General features: G+C 45.7%; 1 protein-coding gene across 1 annotated transcript in view; it reads right to left on the bottom strand.

The window, feature by feature from the left end:
* Positions 1–21,812, bottom strand: part of slc29a4a (solute carrier family 29 member 4a) — a 68,037-nt gene extending 46,225 nt beyond the window's left edge. The window contains exons 1-4 of the mRNA XM_045215295.1: positions 21,630–21,812; positions 13,413–13,494; positions 3,994–4,125; positions 3,540–3,653 (exon numbers count right to left, since the gene is read on the bottom strand). Of these exons, the coding sequence (XP_045071230.1) occupies positions 3,540–3,653; positions 3,994–4,125; positions 13,413–13,494; positions 21,630–21,812 (511 nt within the window). The remainder of the gene's footprint in view (positions 1–3,539; positions 3,654–3,993; positions 4,126–13,412; positions 13,495–21,629) is intronic.
* Between the last annotated feature and the right edge of the window lie 3,408 nt (positions 21,813–25,220).

Raw genomic sequence — 25,220 nt, 5'->3', positions numbered from 1 at the left:
TGTGGTAATAACTGGTAACCTGGGGGAGGGTTGGTTTACTTTGTGGTAATAACTGGTAACCTGGGGGGAGGGTTGGTTTACTTTGTGGTAATAACTGGTAACCTGGGGGAGGGTTGGTTTACTTTGTGGTAATAACTGGTAACCTGGGGGGAGGGTTGGTTTACTTTGTGGTAATAACTGGTAACCTGGGGGGAGGGTTGGTTTACTTTGTGGTAATAACAGGTAACCTGGGGGAGGGTTGGTTTACTTTGTGGTAATAACAGGTAACCTGGGGGGGGAGGGAGTTGGTTTACTTTGTGATAATAACTGGTAACCTGGTGGGGGAGGAGGAGGAGGGTTGGTTTACTTTCTTGTAATAACAGGTAACCTGGTGGGGGAGGAGGAGGAGGGTTGGTTTACTTTGTGGTAATATACCCTAACCCCTTTACTTAGAATATTAATATAGTCTAACCCCTTTACTTAGAATATTAATATACTCTAACCCCTTTACTTAGAATATTAATATACTCTAACCCCTTTACTTAGAATATTAATATACTCTAACCCCTTTACTTAGAATATTAATATACTCTAACCCCTTTACTTAGAATATTAATATACCCTAACCCCTTTACTTAGAATATTAATATACCCTAACCCCTTTACTTAGAATATTAATATACTCTAACCATAACCCTTTACTTAGAATATTAATATACCCTAACCCCTTTACTTAGAATATTAATATACTCTAACCCCTTTACTTAGAATATTAATATACTCTAACCCCTTTACTTAGAATAGTAATATACTCTAACCCCTTTACTTAGAATATTAATATACTCTAACCCCCTTTACTTAGAATATTAATATACTCTAACCCCTTTACTTAGAATATTAATATACTCTAACCCCTTTACTTAGAATATTAATATACTCTAACCCTAACCCCTTTACTTAGAATATTAATATACTCTAACCCTAACCCCTTTACTTAGAATATTAATATACTCTAACCCCTTTACTTAGAATATTAATATACTCTAACCCCTTTACTTAGAATATTAATATACCCTAACCCCTTTACTTAGAATATTAATATACTCTAACCCCTTTACTTAGAATATTAATATACTCTAACCCCTTACTTAGAATATTAATATACTCTAACCCCTTTACTTAGAATATTAATATACCCTAACCCTTTACTTAGAATATTAATATACCTAACCCCTTTACTTAGAATATTAATATACTCTAACCCCTTTACTTAGAATATTAATATACTCTAACCCCTTTACTTAGAATATTAATATACTCTAACCCCTTTACTTAGAATATTAATATACTCTAACCCCTTTACTTAGAATATTAATATACCCTAACCCCTTTACTTAGAATAGTAATATACTCTAACCCCTTTACTTAGAATATTAATATACTCTAACCCCTTTACTTAGAATATTAATATACTCTAACCCCTTTACTTAGAATATTAATATACCCTAACCCCTTTACTTAGAATATTAATATACCCTAACCCCTTTACTTAGAATATTAATATACTCTAACCCCTTTACTTAGAATATTAATATACCCTAACCCCTTTACTTAGAATATTAATATACCCTAACCCCTTTACTTAGAATATTAATATACTCTAACCCCTTTACTTAGAATATTAATATACTCTAACCCTAACCCCTTTACTTAGAATATTAATATACCCTAACCCCTTTACTTAGAATATTAATATACTCTAACCCCTTTACTTAGAATATTAATATACTCTAACCCCTTTACTTAGAATATTAATATACCCTAACCCCTTTACTTATAATATTAATATACTCTAACCCCTTTACTTAGAATAGTAATATACTCTAACCCTAACCCCTTTACTTAGAATATTAATATACCCTAACCCCTTTACTTAGAATATTAATATACCTTAACCACTTTACTTAGAATATTAATATACTCTAACCCCTTTACTTAGAATATTAATATACTCTAACCCCTTTACTTAGAATATTAATATACCCTAACCCCTTTACTTAGAATATTAATATACCTTAACCACTTTACTTAGAATATTAATATACTCTAACCCCTTTACTTAGAATATTAATATACTCTAACCCCTTTACTTAGAATAGTAATATACTCTAACCCTAACCCCTTTACTTAGAATATTAATATACCCTAACCCCTTTACTTAGAATATTAATATACCTTAACCACTTTACTTAGAATATTAATATACTCTAACCCCTTTACTTAGAATATTAATATACTCTAACCCCTTTACTTAGAATATTAATATACTCTAACCCCTTTACTTAGAATATTAATATACTCTAACCCCTTTACTTAGAATATTAATATACCCTAACCCCTTTACTTAGAATAGTAATATACTCTAACCCTAACCCCTTTACTTAGAATATTAATATACTCTAACCCCTTTACTTAGAATATTAATATACTCTAACCCCTTTACTTAGAATATTAATATACTCTAACCCCTTTACTTAGAATATTAATATACTCTAACCCCTTTCCTTAGAATATTAATATACTCTAACCCCTTTACTTAGAATATTAATATACTCTAACCCCTTTACTTAGAATATTAATATACTCTAACCCCTTTACTTAGAATATTAATATACTCTAACCCTTTACTTAGAATATTAATATACCTAACCCCTTTACTTAGAATATTAATATACTCTAACCCCTTTACTTAGAATATTAATATACTCTAACCCCTTTACTTAGAATATTAATATACTCTAACCCCTTCTACTTAGAATATTAATATACTCTAACCCCTTTCCTTAGAATATTAATATACTCTAACCCTTTACTTAGAATATTAATATACTCTAACCCCTTTACTTAGAATATTAATATACTCTAACCCCTTTTACTTAGAATATTAATATACTCTAACCCCTTTACTTAGAATATTAATATACCCTAACCCCCTTTTACTTAGAATATTAATATACCCTAACCCCTTTACTTAGAATATTAATATACCCTAACCCCCTTTACTTAGAATATTAATATACTCTAACCCCTTTACTTAGAATATTAATATACCCTAACCCCTTTTACTTAGAATATTAATATACTCTAACCCCTTTACTTAGAATATTAATATACCATAACCCCTTTTTACTTAGAATATTAATATACCCTAACCCCTTTACTTAGAATATTAATATACCCTAACCCCTTTACTTAGAATATTAATATACTCTAACCCCTTTACTTAGAATATTAATATACCATAACCCCTTTACTTAGAATATTAATATACCCTAACCCCTTTACTTAGAATATTAATATACCCTAACCCCTTTACTTAGAATATTAATATACTCTAACCCCTTTACTTAGAATATTAATATACCCTAACCTTAACCACTTTACTTCGAATATTTGAACATTCAAAATGTCACGTTGGTCAATTAACAATGTTGAATTACTCACCCACGGTGATTGGTGTGTGTAGACTGATTCTCTCCTGTGTGGTGTGTGTTACTCACCCACGGTGATTCGTGTGTGTCGACTGATCCTCTCCACCAGGATGTTGTTTAGTATGACAGCGACTAGAGCCACCATGATATACACCAGACTCATATCAAATACTATGGAGGTTCCTACACACACACACACACACACACACACACACACACACACACACACACACACACACACGAGAAAGCGGGAGAAAAACACATGATTCATTCCCCCAATGGAAGACAGAACAATACAACAGAATTCTAAAACTGGGGTCGTCTGCTGCCTCTAGATCATCTCTGGTATCTTTCCTCTCTACCTCTCTCTGTCCTGGAATGAAATAGGGAGAGAGTGGGCTTGTCAAACCCACAAGGTTCTGGTCAGGATACGGCTTCAAGGAAGCTAGTTCCATTGACGTAGTCTATGTGCTTTGTGAATGTAGGGTCGCTTACAACACCGTGGGTGGAGTGTGTCTGTTACCCTGGAACTTGTGGTGAAGGTAGTCCACGTCAGTGATGAAGCTGTTGTAGGGAAGCAGGAAGCCCACGCCGGCCAATAGCATCGCAAAGTAGATACCATGGTAACGATCATCGGGGACTGGCTCCTCAAAGGCTGGCGGGGAGAGAGGAAGGGGGGGGGGGAGAGAGAGAGGGAAGCGAACGGTGGGAGGAAGAGAGGGGAGGGAGAGAGAGAGCGCAAAAGAGAGTTAGAGCGCAAAAGAGAGACAGAGAGAGAGAGAGAGAGAGAGAGAGAGAGAAATTTAAAGAGAGTTAGAGCGCATAAGAGAGAGAGAGAGAGACAGAGAGAGAGAGAGAGAGAGAGACAGAGACAGAGACAGAGACAGAGACAGAGAGAGAGAGAGAGAGAGAGAGAGAGAGAGAGAGAGAGAGAGAGAGAGAGAGAGAGAGAGAGAGAGAGAGAGAGAGAGAGAGAGAGAGAGAGAGAGAGAGACAGCTAAAGAGAGTTAGAGCGCATAAGAGAGAGAGACAGAGAGAGAGAGAGAGAGAGACAGAGACAGAGAGAGAGAGAGAGAGAGAGAGAGAGAGCAGAGAGAGAGAGAGAGAGAGAGAGAGAGAGAGAGAGAGAGAGAGAGCGCAAAAGAGAGTTAGAGCGCATAAGAGAGAGAGAGAGAGAGAGAGAGAGAGAGAGAGAGAGAGAGAGAGAGAGAGAGAGAGAGAGAGAGAGAGAGAGAGAGAGAGAGAGAGAGAGAGAGCGCGAAGAGAGAGAGAGAGAGAGAGAGAGAGAGAGAGAGAGAGAGAGAGCGCAAAGAGAGTTAGAGTGCATAAGAGAGAAAGAAGAGAGAGAGAGAGAGAGAGAAGAGAGAGAGAGCGCAAAAGAGAGTTAGAGCGCATAAGAGAAGAGAGAGAGAGAGAGAGAGAAGAGTAGAAAGAGAGAGAGAGAGAGAGAGACAGAGACAGAGACAGAGACAGAAGAGAGAGAGAGAGAGAGAGAGAGAGAGGAGAGAGAGAGAGAGAGAGAGAGAGAGAGCGACAAAGAGAGTTAGAGCGCATAAGAGAGAGAGAGAGAGAGAGAGAGAGGAGAGAGAGCCAAAGAGAGAGAGAGACAGAGAGTTAGAGCGCATAAGAGAGAGAGAGAGAGAGAGAGAGAGAGAGAGAGAGAGAGAGAGAGAGAGAAGAGAGAGAGAGAGAGAGAGAGAGAGAGAGAGAGAGAGAGAGCAGAGAGAGAGAGCGCAAAGAGAGTTGAGCGAGAGAGAGAGAGAGAGAGAGCGAAAAGAGTTAGAGCGCATAAGAGAGAGAGAGAGAGAGAAGAGAGAGAGAGAGACAGAGAGAGAGAGAGAGAGAGAGAGAGAGAGAGGCAAAGAGAGAGAGCGCATAAGAGAGAGAAGAGTTAGAGCGTAAGAGAGCGCAGAGAGAGAGAGAGAGAGAGAGAGCAAGAGTTAGATAGAGAGAGAGAGAGAGAGAGCAGAGAGTTAGAGCGCATAAGAGAGAGAGAGAGAGAGAGAGAGAGAGAGAGAGAGAGAGAGAGAGCGCAAAGAGAGTAGAGAGAGAGAGAGAGAGAGAGAGCGCAAAGAGAGTTAGAGCGCATAAGAGAGAGAGAGAGAGAGAGAGAGAGAGAGAGAGAGAGAGAGAGGCAAGAGAGAGTTAGAGCATAGAGAGAGCGCCAAAGAGAGAGAGACAGAGAGAGGAGAGAGAGAGAGGATAGAGAGAGAGAGAGAGAGAGAGAGAGAGAGAGAGAGTGAGTGAGTGAGTGAGTGAGTGAGTGAGTGAGTGAGTGAGTGAGTGAGTGAGTGAGTGAGTGAGTGAGTGAGTGAGTGAGTGAGAAAGAGATATCCAATCCATCCAATCAATCTTCCAATCCAATAAAAAGTGATTGGACGCGTACACAGATTTTGCAGATGTTATCGAAGGTGCAACAAAATGCTTCTGTTTCTAGCTCCAACAGTGCAGTAATACCTAACAATACAAAACAATACACACAAATCCCAAAAAATAAAGAAATTAACAAGCAATGTCAGAGTCAGGAATATATATATACAGTACCAGTCAAAAGTTTGGACACACCTACTCATTCAAGTGTTTTTCTTTATTTTTACTATTTTCTACAGTGTAGAATAATAGTGAAGACATAAAAACTATGAAATAACACATATGGAATCATGTAGTAACCAAAAAAGTGTTAAACAAATCAAAATATATTTTATATTTCAGATTCTTCAAATAGCCACCCTTTGCCTTGATGACAGCTTTGCACACTCTTGGCATTCTCTCAACCAGCTTCATGAGGTAGTCACCTGGAATGCATTTCAATTAACAGGTGTGCCTTCTTTAAAGTTAATTTGTGGAACTTCTTTCCTCCTTAATGTGTTTGAGCCAATCAGTTGTGTTGTGACAAGGTAGGGGTGGTATACAGAAGATAGTCCTATTTGGTAAAAGACCAAGTCCATATTATGGCAAGAACAGCTCAAATAAGCAAAGAGAAATGACAGTCCATCATTACTTTAAGACATGAAGGTCAGTCAATATGGAACATTTCAAGAACTTTTAAAGTTTCTTCAAGTGCAGTCGCAAAAACTATCAAGTGCTATGATGAAACTGGCTCTCATGAGGACCACCACAGGAATGGAAGACCCAGAGTTACCTCTGCTGCAAAGGATAAGTTCATTAGAGTTACCAGGTCAGAAATTGCAGCCCAAATAAATGCTTCACAGAGTTCAAGTAACAGACACATCTCAACATCAACTGTTCAGAGGAGACTGCGTGAATCAGGCCTTCATGGTCGAATAGCTGTAAAGAAACCACTACTAAATCTCAAATCAAATCAAATTTTACTAAAGGACACCAACAAGAAGAAGAGACTTGCTTGGGCCAAGAAACACGAGCAATGGACATTAGACCGGTGGAAATCTGTCCTTTGGTCTGATGAGTCTAAATTTGAGATTTTTTGGTTCCAACCCGCTGTGTCTTTGTGAGGCCTAGAGTAGGTGAATGGATGATCTCCACATGTGTGGTTCTGACCGTGAAGCATGGAGGAGGAGGTGTGATGGTGCTTTGCTGGTGACTCTGTCAGTGGTTTATTTAGAATTCAAGGCACACTTAACCAGCATGGCTACCACAGCATTCTGCAGCGATACGCCATCCCATCTGGTTTGGGCTTAGTGGGACTATCATTTGTTTTTTTTTCAACAGGATGATGACCCAACACACCTCCAGGCTGTGTAAGGGCTATTTGACCAAGAAGGAGAGTGATGGAGTGCTGCATCAGATGACCTGGCCTCCACAATCACCGGACCTCAACCCAATTGAGACGGTTTCGGATGAGTTGGACCACAGAGTGAAGGAAAAGCAGCCAACAAGTGCTCAGCATATGTGGGAACTCCTTCAAAGACTGTTGGAAAAGCATTCCAGGTAAAAAAATAAAGAATACCCCTTGAATGAGTAGGTGTGTCCAAACTTTTGACTGGTACTGTATATATATATACAGTATCTCACAAAAGTGAGTACACCCCTCACATTTTTGTAAATATTTGAGTATATCTTTTCATGTGACAACACTGAAGAAATGACACTTTGCTACAATGTAAAGTAGTGAGTGTACAGCTTGTATAACAGTGTAAATTTGCTGTCCCCTCAAAATAACTCAACACACAGCCATTAATGTCTAAACCGCTGGCAACAAAAGTGAGGACACCCCTAAGTGAAAATGTCCAAATTGGACCAATTATACTGCACTGTTGGAGCTACATGTTAGTCATTTTAGCAGACGCTCTTATCCAGAGCAACTTACAGTTAGTGAGTGCATAACATTTTTCATACTTTTTTCATACTGTAAATAATTACAATTTAGTATTAACACTGGAGTGATAGATGTGCAGAAGATGATGTGCAAATAGAGATACTGGGGTGCAAATTAGCAAAATAAATAACAATATGGGGATGAGGTAGTTGGGTGGGCTAATTTCAGATGGGCTGTGGACAGGTGCAGTGATCGGTAAGCTGCTCTGACAACTGACGCTTAAAGTTAGTGAGGGGAGATAAGAGTCTCCAGCTTCCAGCTAAGATAAGGCGAGTTTGCCTAGCAGTGATTTATAGATGGCCTGGAGCCAGTGGGTTTGGCGACGAATATGTAGTGAGGGCCAGCCAACGAGAGCGTACAGGTCACAGTGGTGGGTAGTATATGGGGCTTTGGAGACAAAACGGATGGCACTGTGATAGACTACATCCAATTTGCTGAGTAGAGTGTTGGAGGCTATTTTGTAAATGACATCGCCGAAGTCAAGGATCGGTAGGATAGTCAGTTTTACGAGGGCATGTTTAGCAGCATGAGTGAAGGAGGCTTTGTTGCAAAATAGGAAGCCGATTCTATACAGGTGTTCCAAGCTTGTAGCGTCAAACCCTAGAAGACTCGATGCTGTAATCGCTGGCAAAGGTGCTTCAACAAAGGTTCTGAATACTTATGTAAATGTGATATTTTATTTTTAATAAATTAGCAAAAAATGTCTAAATACCTGTTTTTGCTTTGTCATTACGGGTATTGTGTGTAGATTGATGAGGGGAATTTAAAAAAAATCAATTTTAATAATAATAATAATAATAATAAGCCATTTAGCAGACGCTTTTATCTAAAGCGACTTACAGTCATGTGTGCATACGTTTTTGTGTATGGGTGGTCCCGGGGATCGAACCCACTACCTTGGCGTTACAAGCGTCATGCTCTACCAGCTGAGCTACAGAGGACCACCATTTTAGAATAAGGCTGTAACGTAACAAAATGTGGAAAAAGTGAAGGGGTCTGAATACTTTCCGAAGGTACTGTATATATATATATATATATATGTATACTGTATGTATACAGTGGGGGAAAAAAGTATTTAGTCAGCCACCAATTGTGCAAGTTCTCCCACTTAAAAAGATGAGAGAGGCCTGTAATTTTCAACATAGGTACACGTCAACTATGACAGACAAAATGAGGAAAAAATATCCAGAAAATCACATTGTAGGATTTTTAATGAATTTATTTGCAAATTATGGTGGAAAATAAGTATTTGGTCAATAACAAAAGTTTCTCAATACTTTGTTGTATACCCTTTGTTGGCAATGACACAGGTCAAACGTTTTCTGTAAGTCTTCACAAGGTTTTCACACACTGTTGCTGGTATTTTGACCCATTCCTCCATGCAGATCTCCTCTAGAGCAGTGATGTTTTGGGGCTGTCGCTGGGCAACACGGACTTTCAACTCCCTCCAAAGATTTTCTATGATGTTGAGATCTGGAGACTGGCTAGGCCACTCCAGGACCTTGAAATGCTTCTTACGAAGCCACTCCTTCGTTGCCCGGGCGGTGTGTTTGGCTTAAGCAGGGGGACATGTCTGGCACTGCAGGATTTGAGTCCCTGGCGGTGTAGTGTGTTACTGATGGTAGGCTTTGTTACTTTGGTCCCAGCTCTCTGCAGGTCATTCACTAGGTCCCCCGTGTGGTTCTGGGATTTTTGCTCACCGTTCTTGTGATCATTTTGACCCCACGGGGTGAGATCTTGCGTGGAGCCCCAGATCGAGGGAGATTATCAGTGGTCTTGTATGTCTTCCATTTCCTAATAATTGCTCCCACAGTTGATTTATTCAATCCAAGCTGCTTACCTATTGCAGATTCAGTCTTCCCAGCCTGGTGCAGGTCTACAATTTTGTTTCTGGTGTCCTTTGACAGCTCTTTGGTCTTGGCCATAGTGGAGTTTGGAGTGTGACTGTTTGAGGTTGTGGACAGGTGTCTTTTATACTGATAACAAGTTCAAACAGGTGCCATTAATACAGGTAACGAGTGGAGGACAGAGGAGCCTCTTAAAGAAGAAGTTACAGGTCTGTGAGAGCCAGAAATCTTGCTTGTTTGTAAGTGACCAAATACTTATTTTCCACCATAATTTGCAAATAAATTCATTAAAAATCCTACAAATGTGATTTTCTGGATTTTTTTTCTCAATTTGTCTGTCATAGTTGACGTGTACCTATGATGAAAATTACAGGCCTCTCTCATCTTTTTAAGTGGGAGAACTTGCACAATTGGTGGCTGACTAAATACTTTTTTTCCCCACTGTATAATGGTGTGTATAGACGGTATGGACAGTATATGGAATTCGCTTTGTGCACAGGGGCATTGTCATGCTGAAACAGGAAAGGGCCTTCCCCAAACTGTTGCCACAAAGGTGGAAACACAGAATCGTCTAGAATGTCATTGTTTGCTGTAGCGTTAAAGATTTCCCTTCACTGAAATTAAGGGGCCTAGCCCGAACCATGAAAAACAGCCCCTGACCATTAATCCTCCTCCACCAAACTTTACAGTTGGCACTATGCATTGGGGCAGGTAGCGTTCTCCTGGCAGCCGCCAAACCCAGATTCGTCCTTCGGACTGCCAGATGTTGAAGCGTGATTCATCACTCCAGAGAACGCGTTTCCACTGCTCCAGAGTCCAATGGCGGCGAGCTTTACACCACTCCAGCTGCTCCGCCATGGAAACCCATTTCATCAAGCTCCTGACGAACAGTTATTGTGCTGACGTTGCTTCCAGAGACAGTTTGGAACTCGATAGTGAGCGCATCAGCACTCGGCGGTCCTGTTCTGTGAGCTTGTGTGGTCTATCATTTCGCGGCTGAGCCGTTATTGCTCCTAGACGTTTCCACTTCCCAATAACGCACTTACAGTTGACCGGGAAGCTCTAGCAGGGCAGAAATTTGACTAACTCACTTGTTGGCAAAGATGGCATCCTATGACGGTGCCAAGTTGAAAATCACTGAGCTTTTCCGTACGGGCCATTCTACTGCCAATGTTTGGCTATGGAGATTGCATGGCTGTCTGCTGAAGCTATGAACCCATAGGCTTGGCTCTCTCATCCCTTCCAGGCTTTATAGAGGGAGGGTGGACAATGAGCCTGTCATAGTGAATGTAAGCAATGTCACCACGCACTCTGGCAGCTTTCATGGCTGGGATAAGTTATTTCCTCTTCTGGCGCACAGCTTCAGGATAGTCCTCGTTGAGGAAGATATACGTTCCTCTCAAGTTCTTGGCTCCTTCCAGAACAGCTACCTTGTCCTTGAACCTCAGGAACTTGACCACTATCGGCCTGGGCTTGTCACCTGGGCCGGTGGTTGGTTTTCCAATCCGCCTCAACCTCAACCTTCCTGTGGTCCATCTTCAGTTTCAATGTAATGTCTACACCTGTTGTATTCGGCGCATGTGACAAATACAATTTGATTTGATTTGATGCCAACCGCGTCGCGGGATCCAAATTCAAAAGGTACAGTGGCTTGCGAAATATTGTTTATTGTGAAACAAACAAGAAATAAGACAAGAAAACAGAAAACTTGAGCGTGCATAACTACCCCCCCCCAAAGTCAATACTTTGTAGAGGCACCTTTTGCAGCAATTACAGCTGCAAGTCTCTTGGGGTATGTCTCTATAAGCTTGGCACATCTAGCCACTGGGATTTTTGCCCATTCTTCAAGGAAAAACTGCTCCAGCTCCTTGAAGTTGGATGGGTTCCGCTGCTGTACAGCAATCTTTAAGTCATACCACAGATTCTCAATTGGATTGAGGTCTGGGCTTTGACTAGGCCATTCCAAGACATTTAAATGTTTTCCCCTTAAACCACTCAAGTGTTGCTTTAGCAGTATGCTTAGGGTCATTGTCCTGCTGGAAGGTGAACCTCCGTCCCAGTCTCAAATCTCTGGAAGACTGAAACAGGTTTCCCTCAAGAATTTCCCTGTATTTAGTGCCATCCATCATTCCTTCAATTCTGACCAGTTTCCCAGTCCCTGCCGATGAAAAACATGATGCTGCCACCACCATGGATGGTGTTCTCGGGGTGATGAGAGGTGTTGGGTTTGCGCCAGACATAGCGTTTTCCTTGATGGCCAAAAAGCTCAATGTTAGTCTCATCTGACCAGAGTACCTTCTTCCATATGTTTGGGGAGTCTCCCACATGCCTTTTGGCAAACACCAAAAGTGTTTGCTTATTTCTTTCTTTAAGCAATGGCTTTTTTCTGGCCACTCTTCCGTAAAGCCCAGCTCTGTGGAGTGTACGGCTTAAAGTGGTCCTATGGACAGATACTCCAATCTCCGCTGTGGAGCTTTGCAGCTCATTCAGGGTTATCTTTGATCTCTTTGTTGCCTCTGATTAATGCCCTCCTTGCCTGGTCCGTGAGTTTTGGTGGACGGCCCTCTCTTGGCAGGTTTGTTGTGGTGCCATATTCTTTCTATTTTTTAATCATGGATTTAAAATGGTGCTCTGTGGGATGTTCAAAGTTTCAGATATTTTTTTATAACCCAACCCTGATCTGTACGCTCCGGGTCATCAGACTGGCCCTGGATCATGACCCAGGGGCCAGTCTGATGACCTGGAGCGTATTCAGAACAGATCATGACCCAGGGCCAGTCTGATGACCTGGAGCGTATTCAGAACAGATCATGACCCAGGGCCAGTCTGATGACCTGGAGCGTATTCAGAACAGAGCATGACCCAGGGCCAGTCTGTTGACCTGGAGCGTATTCAGAACAGATCATGACCCAGGGCCAGTCTGATGACCTGGAGCGTATTCAGAACAGAGCATGACCCAGGGCCAGTCTGATGGCCTGGAGCGTATTCAGAACAGAGCATGACCCAGTGCCAGTCTGATGACCTGGAGCGTATTCAGAACAGAGCATGACCCAGGGCCAGTCTGATGACCTGGAGCGTATTCAGAACAGATCATGACCCCAGGGCCAGTCCGATGACCTGGAGCGTATTCAGAAGAGAGCATGACCCAGGGCCAGTCTGATGACCTGGAGCGTATTCAGAACAGAGCATGACCCCAGGGGCCAGTCTGTTGACCTGGAGCGTATTCAGAACAGATCATGACCCCAGGGCCAGTCTGATGACCTGGAGCGTATTCAGAACAGATCATGACCCAGGGCCAGTCTGATGACCTGGAGTGTATTCAGAAGAGAGCATGACCCAGGGCCAGTCTGATGACCTGGAGCGTATTCAGAACAGATCATGACCCAGGGCCAGTCTGATGACCTGGAGCGTATTCAGAACAGAGCATGCCGCACCATCCTAGGAGGGTACTCCAGTTATACTGAGGCCCTTCAGACGCTGTCCCTACCCCGGCTTCCTGGAAGACGGACACAACTCTGCACTGACTTCGCCGTCAGCCTCCTAAAATCCCAATTCAGAGTCTGGCTACCCCCCTGACTGAATCACTGTGACGGGCAGGAACACCCTCAGCCGTAACTAACTGAACGGTACATGAGGTTACCAATCTATTATTTCTGCTCATTGATTCATGTCACTTTCAGACATTTTGTATGCTAATGATTTCAGTTTGGATTGAATGCTATATGAGTGTAATAAAACACACACACACACACACACACACACACAAACACATCCACACACACACAAAGAGAGACTCACCCGGTTCTGACAGGGCCAGTACCCCTCTCTCCGGCGCGTCCTTCTTCCCCTCCTCCTCCTCCAGCCGTACGCAGTCGAAGCTAAAACTCTGCACTACACTGCTCTCTCTCTCCTCTCTCCCTCCCTGGCTCCATCCCTCTCTCTCCTCTCTCCCTCCCTGGCTCCCTCCCTCTCTCTCCTCTCTCCCTCCTGGCTCCATCCCTCTCTCTCCTCCCTCCCTCCCTGGCCCCATCCCTCTCTCTCCTCTCTCCCTCCCTGGCTCCATCCCTCTCTCTCCTCTCTCCCTCCCTGGCTCCATCCCTCTCTCTCATCTCTCCTCTCTCCCTGGCTCCATCCCTCTCTCTCCTCTCTCCCTCCCTGGCCCCATCTCTCTCTCTCCTCCCTCCATCCCTCTCTCCCCCCTCTCTCCTCAGGGGTCTGTGCTGGGGTCGGCCTCCGTCGCTCCCTCCTGCTGCACTCATTATACTACACTACACACACACACACACACACACACACACACAAAGGAATCACACACTCTTAACACTCTCCTTGCAAAACACACACTACACACACCCGGGAGCAAACATACTCACAACCACGACACAAACATACACACACACCTAGGCTACACAACCTTCCCAGCTAACAGCGGAGAGGAGGCGGAGAGGAGAGGAGAGAGAGAGAGAGGAGAGGAGAGAGAGGAGAGGAGCGGAGCGGAGCGGAGCGGAGCAGCGGAGAGGAGAGGAGGTGTGGGGTGATGGTGATCTGTAGAAAGAGACAACAGAACAACATCATAGAATTGTGTTAGACCTCCAGGAGGAGACAACAGAACAACATCATAGAATTGTGTTAGACCTCCAGGAGGAGACAACAGAACAACATGATAGAATTGTGTTAGACCTCCAGGAGGAGACAGCAGAACAACATCATAGAATTGTGTTAGACCTCCAGGAGGAGACAGCAGAACAACATGATAGAATTGTGTTAGACCTCCAGGAGGAGACAGCAGAAAGGTGATAGACCTCCAGGAGGAGACAGCAGAAAGGTGATAGACCTCCAGGAGAGACGACAGAAAGGCTTTAGACCTCCAGGAGGAGACAGCAGAACAACATGATAGAATTGTGTTAGACCTCCAGGAGGAGACAGCAGAAAGGCGTTAGACCTCCAGGGAGGAAACAACAGAAAGGCTTTAGACCTCCAGGAGGAAACAACAGAAAGGCGTTAGACCTCCAGGAGGAGACAACAGAACAACATGATAGAAAGGTGTTAGACCTCCAGGAGAGACAACAGAACAACATGATATAATTGTGTTAGACCTCCAGGAGGAGACAGCAGAAAGGCGTTAGACCTCCAGGAGGAAACAACAGAAAGGCTTTAGACCTCCAGGAGGAAACAACAGAAAGGCGTTAGACTTCCAGGAGGAGACAACAGAAAGGTGATAGACCTCCAGGAGGAGACAACAGAACAACATGATAGAAAGGTGTTAGACCTCCAGGAGGGAGAACAACAGAACAACATGATAGAATTGTGTTAGACCTCCAGGAGGAGACAACAGAACAACATGATATAATTGTGTTAGACCTCCAGGAGGAGACAACAGAACAACATGATAGAAAGGTGTTAGACCTCCAGGAGGTGTTAGGCCTACTGCTGCTAGGTAGCTCTCTCTGCTCTCTCCCTCCCCTCTGTCTGTCCTTGATTGCAGGAGTGAAGTCTGGTGTGCGGGAGTCAGGGTTCCAGCTGCAGCTCATTCACCATAATCACCTCAGCCTTTAAGACCCGGTCAAACTTACCACTCATCGTCAGATCATAGTCAAGACGACCATATATTTGGAACCTGACTCCTGCCTCCGCTTCACTCCTGCCACCACCATCCTGCTCTCCAATACCGGACCTCTCTTTTGGACTCATCACGGACACTAGGACATTACGGTACCACACCTGCCCTGATCTGGATCTGTTACCCTCCCTGTAACCTGGACTTGCTTCTTCCCATATATTTGGAAACCTGGACTTTGAACATTGTAAATAAACCTGTTAAAACTTCTATGGCTTCAGTGTACTTGTCTGCATTTGGGTTCTTATCCAGTTAAATCATAACAGTATGATCTGACCAACATGAACCCAGCAGACAGTAGCTCGGATACCACCCCAGAGTGCACTGAAATTTGGACTGCCATAGCCAATAGGGCATTTTACTTGGCCAACATGATACCCTGTTTAAGACGATTGCTGAGGACAGTCAGATGCTGCTTAATCAGGTTCAATTACTCACCAATCAAGTGTCTGCCCTTACTACCCCTTCAGCCCAGATCAGAGAGCCTTTTGTTCCTGCTCCAGAGCGCTATGACGGGAACATGGGAACCTGTGGCGATTTTTGACTCAATGCTCGTTAGTGTTTGAACAACAGCCCCTCACCTACGCCTCAGAAAGAGCCCGTATTGCCTACCTTATTAACTCTACTAGCGGTTCCGCTCGTGCCTGGGGATCCGCGGTATGGGAGAGTCAGTCGGACATTTGCAACGCCTCACGTTGCCTTCACCACGGAGATGAGGAAGGTTTTTGACCACCCCGTACGAGGCAAGGAGGCTGCTAAACGGTTGTTCTCTCTTCGACAGGGGGCTCGTAGAGTGGCGGAGATGGCAGTGGAGTTTCGGACTTTAGCAGCAGTGAGTGGTTGGAATGACGAGACGGCATTACAAGGAGTGTTCATCAATGCTTTGTCTGAGACTTTAAAAGATGAATTGGTGTCATATGATGAATCGGCTACAGCTGGATAATCTTATTTCACTCACTATCAGGTTGGATAATCGGATTCGGGAGCGCCGCCAGGAGAGGAGTGTTAGTTCCAAGCAACCTGTCTGTCATCAACAAACTCCTCCCTGCATCTTCCCCTACGGAGAAAGCCGTGTCTTCCCGAGTCGATACGAGGAGCACTGAACCCGAAGCCATGGAGGTGGGTCGTGCACGGTTGTCCTCAGAGGAGCGTGCACGTCGTATTCAGGCTCGGGTCTGCCTGTATTGTGAGAAGCTGGTCATTTCGTTCCTTCCTGCCCAGTTCGTCCGGGGAAAAGGGCCGGCTCATCATTAATGGGAGAAGTTTTGGTGAGCCGAGCAGCGATTCTTCCTCTTCTCCCGCGATTCTGCTCCAGGCATCCCTCCAGTGGCAGTCCCAGAATTTCTCTGTTAGTGCGCTGATTGACTCTGGTGCCGACGAAAGCTTTTTGGATAGAGAGTGGGCTCAACAAATGGATTTGGAGACTGTTCCTATGGACTGTCCGCTGCAGGCTAAGGGTCTAAATGGACAATTGTTGACCGTATTACCCATCAAACTGTTCCTGTTTGTCTTAGAGTGTCGGGAAATCATCAGGAGAACATTCAATTCCATATTATCGACTGCCCACAGACACCCCCTGGTCCTTGTATCCCCTGGCTCATAAGACACAATCCACACATTGATTGGGTGACAGGTAACATTGTTTCATGGAGCACATTTTGTCATGTGAATTGTTTGTGTTCTGCTCAGACTCCTGCCAGTACTGTGCCTCAACCTCCACTGGAGTCCATGGATCTCTCTCTGCTGTCCCTGACGCGTATCATGACCTGGCATCCATTTTCTGCAAACACAGAGCTACTTCTCTTCCTCCTCACCGGCCTTACGACTCGCCATTGACCTCCAGCCAGGAGCCCCGCTCCCCAGCAGTCGCCTGTACAATCTCTCCCGGCCGGAGACGGAGGCTATGGAGAACTACATTCGGGACTCCTTGGCGGCAGGTATTATGCGTCCTTCCTCGTCACCTGTAGGAGCGGGATTCTTTTTGTTGCTAAGAAGGATAAGACCCTCAGACCCTGTATTGATTACCGTGGTCTTAACAACATCACCATTAAGAACAAGTATTCTCTGCCTTTGATTAATTCTGCTTTTCCCCTCCTTCATGGTGCTACCATCTTTACGAAACTGGATCTACGAATGCGTATCACCTGGGTGCGCATTCGTAAGGGTGATGAATGGAAGACTGCCTTCAACACACCCTTGGGACATTTTGAGTATCTGGTTATGCCTTTTGGGTTGTCCAATGCCCCTGCTATTTTTCAGGCACTAGTCAATGATGTCCTTCGGGACATGTTGAATCGGTTTGTTTTTGTCTATCTGGATGATATCTTGATTTTCTCAGAGTCCTCCCAGGAACATGAACTACATGTGCGCCAGGTGTTGCAAAGGTTGTTGGAGAACAAACTGTTTGTGAAGATGGAGAAATGTGAATTTCATGTGTCTGAGACCTCTTTTTTGGGTTAAGCATCATAGCTCAGGGAGTTGCGGATGGACCCAGCTAAGATCTCTGCTGTCACCGGACTGGCCAGCTCCTCTACCCGCAAACAACTCAACGATTCCTGGGGTTTTGCGAACTTCTATAGGAGGTTCATCAAGGACTACAGCCGCATTGCGCGCGCCACTCACCGCTCTCACCTCCATCTCACGACCGTTCGCTTGGAATGAAGGGGCCGAATCAGCGTTCGAAGAACTGAAACATCGCTTCGCCTCGGCTCCCACTTCTGATGCAGCCGGACCCCGACCGCCAGTTTGTCGTGGAGGTGGATGCATCCGACACTGGGGTAGGTGCAGTGTTGTCACAACGTTCTCCTGAAGATAACAAACTGCATCCCTGTGCTTTTCTCTCAAGGAAACTTTCTCGAGGCAGAGAGGAATTATGATGTTGGCAATCGTGAACTGCTCGCCCGTTAAGCTGGCTCTCGAGGAGTGGCGACATTGGTTGGAGGAGGCGGAACAACCCTTCATCGTTTGGACGGATCGTAAGAATCTGGCTTACCTCCAGTCAGCGAAGCAGCTCAACCCCCGTCAAGCCAGGTGGACACTATTTTTGGGAGATTCAATTTTTCTCTGTCTTACCGTCCTGGGTCACCTGCAACGTCAAGCCTCCACGCCCTGTCTCGTGTTCATTCGGCTGTTGATACTGGTAGTAACCCTGAACCCATTTTGCCTCCTACCTGCAGTATTGCAGTCATCACATGTGACATCGAGGGGATTGTTAGACAGGCTCAACATCATCAAGCTGACCCTGGGAGGGGGTCCTCCTAACCGGATGTTTGTCCCTGAGTCTGCTCGCTCCCAGGTACTTCAGTGGGCTCACTCGTCTCCCCTTACCTGTCACCCTGGAGTTTCGCGGACCCTTGACTTTGTGCGACGTAAGTTCTGGTGGGCCACGATGGAGCGGACACTGAGCCTTCATTGCTGCTTGTACGGTATTGCACGGAGTAAGAACTCCACCCGAGGCCAGCGCTGGTCATCTACGACCTCTACCTATACCCAGCCGGCCCTGGTATATCGCTATGGATTTTGTCACTGGACTTCCCCCTCGTCTGGTAAGACTGTCATTCTTCACGGTGATTGATCGTTTTCTAAGTTCGCTCATTTTTGGCCCTACCTAAACTGCCTACTGCCAGAGAGACGGCTGATATTTTGGTTGAACATGTGTTCGCTCTCATGGTCTACCCACGGATATTGTCTCTGACAGGGGTCCCCAGTTTGTCTCCCAGGTGTGGAAAGCTTTCTGTAAAGCTTTGGGCATTACATCCAGCCTGTCCTCTGGATATCACCCCAGACCAACGGGCAAGCCGAGAGAGCGAACCAGAGATGGAGACCGGCTCTTCGCTGTGTCACTGGGTCTAACCCTGGGTCATGGAGCTCCATGCTCCCCTGGGTGGAATATGCTCATAACACCTTGACTAACGCTTCCTCTGGTTTGTCTCCTTTTCTGTGTGCTCTGGGTTATCAACCTCCCTGTTCCTTCCCAAGAGAGGGAACTGGCGGTACCCCCTCGGTGCAGTCCCACATGCGCCGCTGCTTCAGGTCTGGAGGAAGGCCAGGTAGCTCTGTCCCGAGCTTCGCGTACATGCAGAGGCAAGCCAACCGTCACCGGTCCCAGGCTCCCGGGTTACTCTCCTGGTCAAGAGAGGTGAATGGCTGAAGTCACGGGACCTTCCATTGAAGGTGGAGTCTAAGAAGATGGCGCCTCGTTTTATAGGACCGTTCAAGATACTGTCTATTGCCCAACCTGCGCGGTTAAGCTACGCTTCCTGCCTCCCTACGGGTTCATTCCACCTTTCATGTTTCCCAGATTAAGCCTGTGTCGGTTAGCCCTCTGTGCCCACCCTCCGTCCCTCCTCCAGGATCGTGGGTTGGGGTCCGGTCTACACTGTCCGGCGACTTCTGGATGTTCGCCACCGAGGTCGTGGTTTCCAGTACCTGGTGGATTGGGAGGGTTATGGTCCCGAGAACGTTCCTGGGTGCCCAGGAGCTTCATTGTGATCCTGCTCTGGTCCGAGAGTTTCATAGGGTTACATCCCGATAAACGTCGGCCGCCAGGTGGCGTCCGTAGAGGGGGTACTGTTAGGCCTACTGCTAGCTAGGTAGCTCTCTCTGCTCTCTCCTTCCCTCCTGTCTGTCCTTTATTGCAGTGAGTGAAGTCTGGTGTGCGAGTCAGGGTTCCAGCTGCAGCTCATTCTCTGTTCATCACCTCAGCCTTCTACAGAGACCCCGGGTCAAACTGCCCACTCATCGTCAGATCATAGTCAAGACGACCATATATTTGGAACCTGACTCCGCCTCCTTCCCTCCTGCCACCACCATCCTGCTCTCCAAAACCGGACCTCTCTTTTGGACTCACACGGACACTAGGACATTACGGTACCACCTGCCCTGATCTCCGATCTGTTACCTCCCTGTACCTGGACTTGCTCTTCCCATATATTCGAAACCTGGGACTTTGAACATTGTAAATAAACCTGTTAAAACTTCCCATGGCTTCTTTGATACTTGTCTGCATTTGGGTTCTTATCCAGTTCAATCTAACAGGAGGAGACACACATGGCACATAGAAAGGTGTTAGACCTCCAGGAGTGAGACAACAGAACAACATGATATAATTGTATTTAGACCTCCAGGAGGAGACAAACAGAAAGGTGGATAGACCTCCAGGAGGAGACAACAGAAAGGCGATAGACCTCCAGGAGGAGACAACAGAAGGTGATGAGACCTCCGGGAGGAGCACAACAGAAAGGTGTGTATAGGAGCTCCAAAGGCTCAGATCTCTGTTGTCTGTCAACACTGAGGAGGCAGAGGAGACTGAGAGGACTGAGGAGGACTGAGGGAGTGATGGACTGAGGATGGGAGCGAGGCAACGAGGAGCAGACTGAGGAGGACTGAGGAGGACTGAGGAGAACGAGGAGGAAGGAGACATGAGGAGACTGAGGAGGACAGAAAGAGGATACAGTGAATATTCACACAAACGAGACTCTCTCACTGGGTAAATACTTAAATACACATCCAACACCACCTGGACATCAGCCTCTGTCTTTTCTGTTGGCTGTTCATCTCTACAACAAGGCACCAACAGTGAGTGTGTGCTGAAGTGCTGAAGATGTAATGAGCAAGCCCTCTGTGTGCTATAACACTCCAGACCTTACACACAACACGTTATTCACACCACAGACAGACAGACGCAGACAGACGGACAGGCAGGCAGGCAGGCAGGCACGAACGCAGACAGACGGACGACAGACAGACAGACAGGCAGGACAGACAGCAGCAGGGGCACGCCAGGCAGAACTCCACGGGCAGACAGGCAGGCAGACACACAGACAGACAGACAGCGCTGCTTGTGGCTCCATATATCGATGCTCTCTCTCCGTCCACTGACCACTGAGGACAGTTGTGTGTGGATTCCCGGTTCAAATCACTAGGCGGGCGCTCACCGCCTCTTAATCGAAACAGAATAAAAGTATCTAACATAATGTGATTGGAAACATTAAGCAAATAGACTCTGTATACGCGTTTGCATTCAACAATGGCAATATTGGAAAACTGATACGTCTTAACGTACCATAGACAGAGTGAAGTGGAATCGATTATTCTGTAGCAAAAATATATTGTCTGACAGATTAAATCACCTATAGTCCATATCTATTAACCATAATTAAAAGAATTATCTAATCGTTGTGTTGGTTGATCTTCCCGTAGAAGGAGCCTCGCCTTTAGCCCTATCTCATCTCTCTGAGGACGTTGCAGAAAGAAATACACATGGGAGGAAAAGCTAACATTGTGCCACGACTCCCAGTTTAAGGTCAATAAATATAGGCTATAATAAACAATAACAATATACATTTGAAGAAACAGTCCATCCATACAAATAACAAAGGCCCTCCATCCATCCTTACCTTTCCTCCATGGACGTCTGAGCCTCTAGAACGAACCGTCTTCATTCCCGTGACTCCCGGGTCGGTGGTGTTGCACGTTGGCGCTCGTCCAACCGCCTCCATCAGGAAAAACCCCGCCGCTTGCCACTGGCTCCGGTCCACCGCGGCTGGCTGACGCGGCTTTTCACCGACCTCAACACGCATCTCGTTAAACTGGATATCACCTGATCAATGCCATCCTAGTGTACGTGGCTGTATTGATAGCGGGAGTTGTAGGCCAACGATTCAGTCATAGCTGGCATCTGTCGGCGAACGTCAGGTCAGACCGAACGCGACAGACGTGCGTTTAAGTCGACACATAACATGAGTTTGTTAATGATAAGCAGTTGAACCGCCGCTATTATAAGAATGCTGGTAGTATATTACAGGCTAATATACATAGGATCTAAAGAAATATTAAAAGCTGCTTTAATAATATATCTTCCCATCTACTTTCCATATAGCAGAAGACAACTTATCTTCCTGCACACACACAGACACACACACACACAGACACACAAAGATGACACAGACACACAGAAAGGCACACACACGTAATCTATTTAATCAAGTTCCATGATACATCCGAGCTAGGGAAGGCTGTCATAGAGACTGTGTCCTCTCATGACCTTTTAGAGAAGAGGAGAGAGGAGGAGAGAGAGAGGGAGAGAGGAGGAAGGAGGGAGAGAGAGGAGAGAGGAGTGAGAGGAGAGAGAGGGAGGACAGAGAGAGAGAGGGGGAGAGAGAGAGAGGAGAGAGGGAGAGAGAGGAAGAGAGAGAGAGAAAGAGAGAGAGAGGCTAGAGGGAGGGAGGAGGGAGAGAGAGAGAGGGAGGGCAGGAGGAGAGAGTGAGGGAGGAGGAGGGAGAGAGGAGGGAGGAGGGAGAGGAGAGAGAGAGAGAGAGGAGAGAGAGAGGGAGAGAGGGAGGAGAGGAGAGAGAGAGCAGGAGGGAGAGGGGGAGGGAGGGAGGAGAGAGAGATAGAGAGGAGGGAGGAGGGAGGGAGGAAGAGAGAGAAAGAGAGAGTAGGGGAGAGGAGGAGTGAGAGAGGGAGGAGAGAGAGGAGAGAGGAGAGAGGGAGGAGAGAGAGAGAGTAGGAGAAAGAGAGAGAGGGTAGAGTGGGTGTAAATTGCTGTCCTTTAAGTTGTTCACAATCCCCACGTCTCAGTCTGATCCTCATTGACTGCCACACAGAACTGCACAACTACATGACACCCTGCTCTTTGGGAATCAGTAAGGTCACAGTGTTATCACAAACCCCACCCTCCTCCTCTTCCTCCTCTCCTCTCCCCTCCCCTCCTCCTCCCCTCTCCCTCCCTCCTCTCCTCCTCCCTCTCTCCTCCTCTCCCCTCCTCCCTCCCCCTCCCCCTCCTCCCTCTCCCCTCCTCCCCTCCCTCTCCTCCTCTCCTCCCCCCTCCTCCCTCCTCCTCTCCTCTCCTCTTCTCCTCTCCCCTTCTCCCTCTCCTCCCTCCCTCCCTCCTCTCCCCCTCTTCCTCCTCCCTCCCTCCTCTCCTCCCCTCCCCAGTGCTTTCCGTCCGACCTGGCCCCCCATGCCACAGCGTGTAATCCTGTGTGTAAACCAGTCCTCGGTGTGTGTGTACCCATTACACGTGATCCTTCCATTAAATAATTCTGTTGGCTCTCCCATCTATCTCACAGAGAGGAGGAGGAGGAGAGAGCTGGAGACAGGGCCTAAGTTCTGTATGGATGGACAGAGCAGACAGACAGATAAAAGGCCAGACAGACACACAGACAGACAGACAGGCAGGCAGCAGGCAGGCAGGCAGGGGCAGGCAGGCAGGCAGACAAACAGACAGACAGACAGACAGACAGACAGCACAGACAGACAGACAGACAGACAGACAGACAGACAGACAGAAAGGTATGTACAGACAGACAGACAGACAGAGGTGTTAACTGAAGAAAATATCCAGCCACGTAGATAAAACACATTGTTAACTGTATGCCAGTACCACACCAAGATAATATAAATACTACTTTATTTATCCTCAATGCTAGTACCACACCAAGTACAATATAAATAATACTTCATTTATCTCACTATACTCACACCACCACAATATAAATATTACTTATTTATCTCAATGCTAGTACCACACCAAGTACAATATAAATACTACTTTATTTATCTCAATGCTAGTACCACAATTCAAGCACAATATAAATACTACTTCATTTATCTCAATGCTAGGCGCACCAAGTAAATATAAAATGACACCAAATACAAAATAGCAAAATATGCATAAAAAGTAAGTCTGACAGACAGAGCAGTAAACAACTTTAACTTTGTGAAATAAACAATAATTAATTTCCTCCTGTGCCTCCACCTGGCACCTCCACCACATGACTCATCTCTGCCCTGCCCTTCGGCCTCTGCCCTCTGCCCTCTGGCGCCTCACTGAGGGAAACACGACAGAACCACAGCACCCTGACCTCTGCCCCGGGCGGCCCCTCACTGAGGGAATATTAGAACCACACGACGCCAGTCCCTCTGCCGTCTGCTGCCCTCACTGAGGGAACATGAACCACATGACGCCAGTCCTCTGCCCTCTGCGGCTCCTCACTGAGGAAACACAGAACCACATGAGGCCAGTCCTCTGCCCTCTGGGCGGCTCCTCACTGAGGGAACACAGAACCACATGACGCTAGTCCTCTGCTCTCCTAGCTGCCTCACTGAGGGAACATAGAACCAAAGGCTGGCCCTCTGCCTCTGCCCTTCTGGAGTGCCTCACTGAGGGAATGAGCAGAAATCACATGACGCCAGTCCTGGGCCCTCTGGCAGCTCCCCACTGAGGAAACATAGAACCATGACGCTGTATCCGCCCTCCTGGCGGCTCCTCACTGAGGGAACATAGAACCACATGACGCCAGTCCCTCTGCCCTCTGGCGCCTCACTGAGGTAACACAGAACCACATGACGTCAGTCCTTCTTCCCTCTGGCGGCTCCTCACTGAGGGAACATAGAACCACATGACGTCAGTCCTCTGCCCTCTGGCGGTTCTCACTGAGGAACACAGAAATCACCAGCCCAACCACCTGACTTTAGACCGACTAAAATAATACTTGTGTTTCCCAGGCTGACTCTACACGTGATGCTTGAGATAACCATGGCAATTCTCTCTCGGATAAGGTGATCACTATATATTAAACTATATTTACCTCAGATGTTAAAATGCTAATTAGCATCAAGTAGACATCGGGCAAGACTACAAATCCCTGCAATATCCTGTCATCTCTAGTGGACATCTTCGCTGTCAGCCAACTAGCTAAGCTACCTTGATCCCAAAAAAACACAATCTAAATATATATTGAACATTTACATTTACCTACAAATTTAATTTAACTAATATTTGAATGTCTTATTTATGCATTTGGTCTGTGTCTTGTAAAGAATACTATCCTAGTATAGTCAGATATGGGCAATGTGCCGGATACTAGGTCTGCTTTTTTGGTTGTTGCTGCAAAGAAGCTATATACAGCTAGCTAGCTACCTGGATGATATTAGCAACTAGCCTGCTATTTTTACCAGATCCTCTTCTCCTTCAGCCGGACTAT

This window comes from Coregonus clupeaformis, unplaced genomic scaffold (assembly GCF_020615455.1).
Source record: "Coregonus clupeaformis isolate EN_2021a unplaced genomic scaffold, ASM2061545v1 scaf0418, whole genome shotgun sequence".
Taxonomy (NCBI): Eukaryota; Metazoa; Chordata; class Actinopteri; order Salmoniformes; family Salmonidae; genus Coregonus; species Coregonus clupeaformis.
Note: the sequence above shows the minus strand (reverse complement) of the source record. Positions and strands in the feature narration are given on the sequence as shown.